The sequence below is a fragment of the Neophocaena asiaeorientalis genome, unplaced genomic scaffold (assembly GCF_003031525.2).
Source record: "Neophocaena asiaeorientalis asiaeorientalis breed wild unplaced genomic scaffold, Neophocaena_asiaeorientalis_V1.1 scaffold140, whole genome shotgun sequence".
NCBI lineage: Eukaryota > Metazoa > Chordata > Mammalia > Artiodactyla > Phocoenidae > Neophocaena > Neophocaena asiaeorientalis.
This window is the reverse complement of record NW_020173729.1, coordinates 1662615-1668614: the sequence shown is the minus strand read 5'-3', so window position 1 is coordinate 1668614 and position 6000 is coordinate 1662615. Positions and strand designations below refer to the sequence as shown.

The 6000-nt window shown below is 39.9% G+C and overlaps 2 protein-coding genes across 2 annotated transcripts in view; one reads left to right on the top strand and one right to left on the bottom strand.

The window, feature by feature from the left end:
- ESR2 (estrogen receptor 2) overlaps positions 1–6000 on the bottom strand; it is a 175180-nt gene that overhangs the window by 26289 nt on the left and 142891 nt on the right. The gene's annotated exons all lie outside the window — the stretch shown is intronic.
- SYNE2 (spectrin repeat containing nuclear envelope protein 2) overlaps positions 1–6000 on the top strand; it is a 311661-nt gene that overhangs the window by 218341 nt on the left and 87320 nt on the right. The window contains exons 67-70 of the mRNA XM_024750801.1: positions 2745–2927; positions 3958–4086; positions 4652–4773; positions 4926–5067. Coding sequence (XP_024606569.1) covers positions 2745–2927; positions 3958–4086; positions 4652–4773; positions 4926–5067 — 576 coding nt within the window. The remainder of the gene's footprint in view (positions 1–2744; positions 2928–3957; positions 4087–4651; positions 4774–4925; positions 5068–6000) is intronic.

Genomic DNA, 6000 nt, shown 5'->3' with positions numbered 1-6000 from the left:
CCCAGCCCAGCCCAGCCCAGTCCAGCCGAGGCGCCTCCCCTAAAGGCACTTAAGACCTGCCTTGGCCAGATTGGCTCGCTTGCACTGGTCCCAGGGACAAGGACTTCCTCCCAGAGTAACCCAAGTCACTGGCCAGCCCACAGGGAGCTCCACCCACTATATCCCATTATGGGGTTGGGGAAGACCCACCTTGGCCGGAGGCCGGCACTCCTCCCCTTTTTCCATTCAGACTCAACAGTCTTACAACATCCGGTGCCTGTCCAGTGGGACCCAGGTAAGCAAGCTGAACTTCCTTCCTTGGGCAGCTCAGCATTTCTCACCCCAAAAGTCAGCTCCGAGGGCGGATTCACTCAAATACTGGCACTACTACATGATCTAGCTGATGCGGCGCTCGAGAGTCTGGAGAAGACAGTGTAATTCAGCACAGAGCAGTGCTACTCTAATCTGAACCTGCAGTATTCCAGATGTTGAGACCTAGCCACTTAAGGCTATTCAGAAGCCACCTGCCAATTGATTGTCCTGCTGACTGGGTTAGACCCCCAGAGCCAATTCCTTGATCAGTACCAAAATCTGGTCCTTGGGCCACTTGTAGTGAGTTCAAGGATGTGAGAGCTGCTCAAGGTAAAAATAGGACCGCAAGGTGGCAGTAGCTCGCAATGAGCTTTATTTGGTGGGACCAAATAAAGCGTTTTGGTGGGACCTGGAGGGACTGGAAAGTCTCTCATGGCAGGGGACCTTCCAGAGGCTTTGGCAAGGAGTGAGGGTGGGACCACCGCCCGGAAGGGAAGAGACAATGGAACTCCCAGAAGATGGGCAGTCCAGAGGGCCTCATGTCTAGGTGATGCCAGAGAGCTCTGAAGGATAGCAGAGGCTGGGGTCTTTAGAGCACCAAAGTTTGACTTAACCATGGCTAACAGATATGGGGGTCCAGTTTTGAGTCTGACACTAGTGAAATGTGAGCTGATATTTCTGCTGTGAAGAAATGAACAACATATGGGTCAATATACAGGGGCCAACTTTGGCTCATTTATATAACACCATTACACGTACAGTTTAACTTTGAAACATATAAAAAGCCTTACAGTGGTCTGTAAAAACATTGAGTTGCCAGAGGGAAAATGTCCAAAGGACAGGAGCAAACAGATCGGTCAAGAAAAAATTATATTCGGTAATTTAATATTTGAGAAGAATGTTTAGCCTTGATTATGAAAGACTTGTGAATCAAAACAGCTGTTGTTTTGTTCCTACATTACCTTGGCAAAAATTATACCATCCTGGAAAACTCTGGAGAAATAGATTCACTAATGTCTGTCTGATTGGTTCAATGTTTTGGGAAGTCAGCTGTCAGCAGATAAGATGTCCATCTTCTTTGACCTAATAATCCCATTACTTTAAATTTACCCTCTGAAAATAACCCGAAAGGAGAAGAATATTTATGGCTGCATTGATTACAGAAGTGAAGCCCTGGAAGCAGTTGAAAGGCTTAACAGTAGGGAGATTAAGAGAATTATAGAGTATTGACTTGTGGCTATTAAAATAGGAATCATGAAGTATATGTATGTAGACACATGAAAATGTATACATAAAATAGCTAAATGGAGAAAAAGAGTGCAGAATTATAGTATACTTTGTTTACAGCCACTTTAAAATCTATAAGTACATATTGTTTAAGCTTAGAAGAGTCTGTATTATAGAGGATACAAGTAATTTGCTTGAATGGAGAAGTTATAAGTTTGTTATGTGAAAATTTGTTTTAAGAATAGAGTTCTTCCTTAAGTTTCTCTCAAAGAACTGAACTTGTTCATAGTCACACACTATTTTAGCCCAAGCATTCACAGTGCCGGCATGTAAGGCTGAATGCTGCTGCTACATTCGTGTGCCCAGCCAGTTGACATGACTTTTGGGGCTCCTGAGCCCCAGGAGAGGGCAAACTTGATCTGTTCAGAGGAAAACAATGATGGTGACTTACTGGGAAACTTACTTCATCCTCCTGATTTATTTTTAGATCCGGGTGTAAGTTGGACAGTTGTATCAATGACTAAGTGTTTTAGGTTCTAAATTATGTCTTCTGTAGTCGTCTTCTGATATTTGGGAAGCTTATTTGGCTTGAGAAAGCGAAGGAAAAGAGCAAAGGAAAGGATTTTCAAAGAATTCTTTTTTTATTACTACTCAGCACTTGGATTGCAATAGAAAAAGGTTAGGAAGGTGGGGAAAAAAATAATAGTTGGCACAGACTACGTATCAAGCCCTGGCCAAAGTATGTGGATTTAACTCTAGCTTCTCAAAGTGACCTCAGGAGGTAAGTTCTGTTATTATCCCCATTTTGCAGATGACTAGAGGCACAACCATACAGTATAAGGTGCCCAAATTTTCCCAGCTACGAAGTGGCAGGGCTGAGATCTGAACCTAGGCAGTCTAGTTCCTGTGTCTGTGGTCTTAACCACTATGCTATAATGGATATATTAAGCTCTGTTTTCTAAGGTGAATATAGAATCACTTGTTTTAGATTATTTTACAACCAATTTATTTATTTACAACCGATTTGGAGTTGGTTTGGTTGTATCCTTATGGATAAGCACAGGAATTATGTGGAAGTTGTTTTTCTTTCCCCAGGGTCCCTTCCAACTTGTGTTTCTAGGACTTTATATATACACTTAGGTAACGAGAGTGAATCTAACTTATTTTAGACTGTAACATTTGCTTAGGACCAAACCTATGATTAATTAAATGATTTTATTTCCTAGGCTATGCTAACAGAGATTGAGCACAAGGTTGCCTCTCTGTTAGAGAATTGCAAAGATCAGGGCCTGGGAGACAGTGGAGCCACTCAACAGGAGGCTGAAGCACTTTCCTTGAAACTAAAAACTGTGAAGTGCAATTTGGAAAAAGTCCAGATGATGCTGCAGGAGAAATACAGCGAGAACCAGGTAAAAGATGACTGTGTATAAACATGTATGTAGATACATGCATATGGTAGATCCATCAGCAAAGAGCTGTGGGTGGAAGTAAGGAAACAACTCCAGAGGAATTACAGTAAGTGAGGAAGAATTATGCCTCTTAAAACTGTAAGGCTTGGTTACACTAGCTTTTGTCATTGGTTTCATTTGCTGTGTAGTTTTCCCATCTAGGTTGTCTTTAGTGATGGTGTTGGTTTGGTTAGAGTTGGTTTGACTGGGTTGATTGTTCTTGCAGATAATGAGCTCTCTGTAAGCCTTCTTCATAAAAGGATATATTTTAAAGGAATTGTGTGACTCTGATTGACTGGAAAAATGAAGCCTTTATAGATAAGATTAAAATTTGACAACCAGAAACACAAAAACCTGTTTCCAGGGTACTTTTTGTTATTCATTTATAAATATTCACATATACTGATGAAAGTATCATACAGCTAAAGTGTGCTGTGACTTTTAAAAGCATTCTGTGTATATAAATGCAAATGTTCATCTTGTGAGTAGGATCTTACTATGTAAGATTTGCATCCATACTTATGAGTTGGTGGTTTCTACTTAAGAGGACTTACATTCACAGAAATAAGATTGGCTCCAAATACACAGGCTGTATGGATCCCCTTTTATCCTAATATGTTCTCTCTCTTTTAAAGCAACTACTTACGTTTTAGACGTAGGGGAAATTTGAGTTCATAAGCATAATACCATGTCTGCTTTTTATATCCATTTCACTTTGTCCTCAGTAAAAAAGTGCAATAGATTACCTAGCTTTTAGTAACTCATTGGATGAGTTAAGTTGAGGAATGATAAAACGACCACTTCATCAAACATAGTGGTTTTTGAAGTCATTATGAAATAAGTACATTAAATCGTAGTGTATAATTATTGTAATTAACAAAATACAGTCATTTACTTCACATAAAACTTTTCCATTGTGTAGTCGCATTATTAGAATTGAAATAGGTCACCATTTTAAATAAATAGTCTGCCATCATAAAATGTTTTGCAGCATTCTACCATGCTAAAGAAATCTTCTGAGCATCAGAAAGTTCTCCAACCAGATAACCTTTCTGAATTTGAATCTCTTGTAACTGAAAGGCCACAGTTTAGCAGACAAAAAGATTTCCAGCAGCAACAGGTAATTTCAGCCCCGAACAGTTATAAAGATAAGAATAAAGCTTTCTGTATGGAATTTCCCATTGAACTAAATACTGAAAGGCCATTGGAGTGTTTTCTTACGTGACTGAATAGAAAGTGTGATGTGTGAGTGTTCCTGTGTGTGCAGCAGCTCTGAGTTTTGAGCATTTACTGCAGTAGCTGCTTTGCTTTCATCTGCTACAGTTGGGGATACTGGAATTTGGCTGCCTTATTAACTTGCGTCTTATATCAAACTAAGCAAATATCTTCAGGGTGAACTTACCTCTGTAACTGCAACACTTCTTTCCCTGTTGTTTCAAAATGTGTTAGTATATTTTTGGTGGTTTTCCATGTGTGTAGCATATATTTAACAATACTTGGTCATTGTGTGAATATTTTAAATAAGTTTTTGAAAAATAAAAGTTAACGAGAACAAGCAAGAAAGAATAATAGTAAATAATGATTTAGGAAGTGATTCCAAATCAGCTGATCTCAACAGAAGAAACCCTTGGGTACTAACTGAAAACCTTGATTGATTGGACTATTTGAATCTTATTCAATTATAGGTTCTGGAGTTAAAACCAATGGAACAGAAAGATTTAATCAAATTCATAGAATTTAATGCTAACAAAATATGGCCTCAGTATCGCCAACATGATAAAGATACAACTCAGACATCATCTGTGAGGTAAAATATTTTTAAAGAGTCGGGCATTCGGTAGTATTGTGGTTGGGAGAGTTAACAGTGTTTCTTTTAATATCACTTATAAAACATTGTCTGAATGTAATAAAATTTTTGTATGTTGATTATTCTTTTCACCTTTTGTTTTCCCTTAAAAGCAGTAAGGCATCTAGCCCTGAAAATGATGCTCCAGACTTGATCTTGTCAACCCAGGGCCAAAGTGGAGATAAATGGCAATATTTACATCATGAACTTTCATCAAAAATTCGGCTCCCTCTACCTCAGCCTGTGCAGCCCCAGGTCAGTGTGTATGTGCACACAGTGTAAATAAGTGTGTTTACCTTTGAAAATCCAACGAGCGTTCATTAAACACACGTGTATGTTCTGCATTATTTTCAAAAAGCAGTTTGTTTATTTTCAGAAGGCAAAGATGCCAGGTGGATTTTCTTACTTAGCTGTCCTCTTTTCATCTTCCTGGAAATCTGCATTAAGTGCTTCCGTTTTGTGCTTCTATAGCACGCTGGGCTTCCCTGATCATAGCTCTTACTATACTATACACCTGCGTATTTGTCTGTATTCCCCATTAGATGGCATGAGAAGAAAGACCGTGTCTGCCTGATTCACATTTGAGTGCCTGGCACAGTAGTAACTGGAACATCAAAAAATCTTCGTTACTATATGTTGAATGAGTAAAGGAATGAATAATATATGTAAAAAAAACTTTGAAAATGATACGTTGCTATATGAGTGTCATTCATTCATCAAAATATTATTTGGGGGCTTACCTGGTGGAGCAGTGGTTGAGAATCTGCCTGCTAATGCAGGGGACACGGGTTCGAGCCCTGGTCTGGGAAGATCCCACATGCCGCGGAGCAACTGGGCCCGTGAGCCACAACTACTGAGCCTGCGCGTCTGGAGCCTGTGCTCCTCAACAAGAGAGGCCCGCGATAGTGAGAGGCCCACGCACCGCGATGAAGAGTGACCCCCCCCCCTTGCCACAACTAGAGAAAGCCCTTGCACAGAAATGAAGACCCAACACAACCATAAATAAATAACTAAAAGCCAAGCATTAAAAAATATATATATATTATTTGGCATCTGCAGTGTGCTGGCCCCTATGCCAATGGTACCTGTCTATAGGTATTCTCACCAGCACACCTTATCACACCTGATTATTGCCATTACAAGGGTTTATTCGTACTGTGCCAGCTACTGATGGATGTCTCTCTAAAC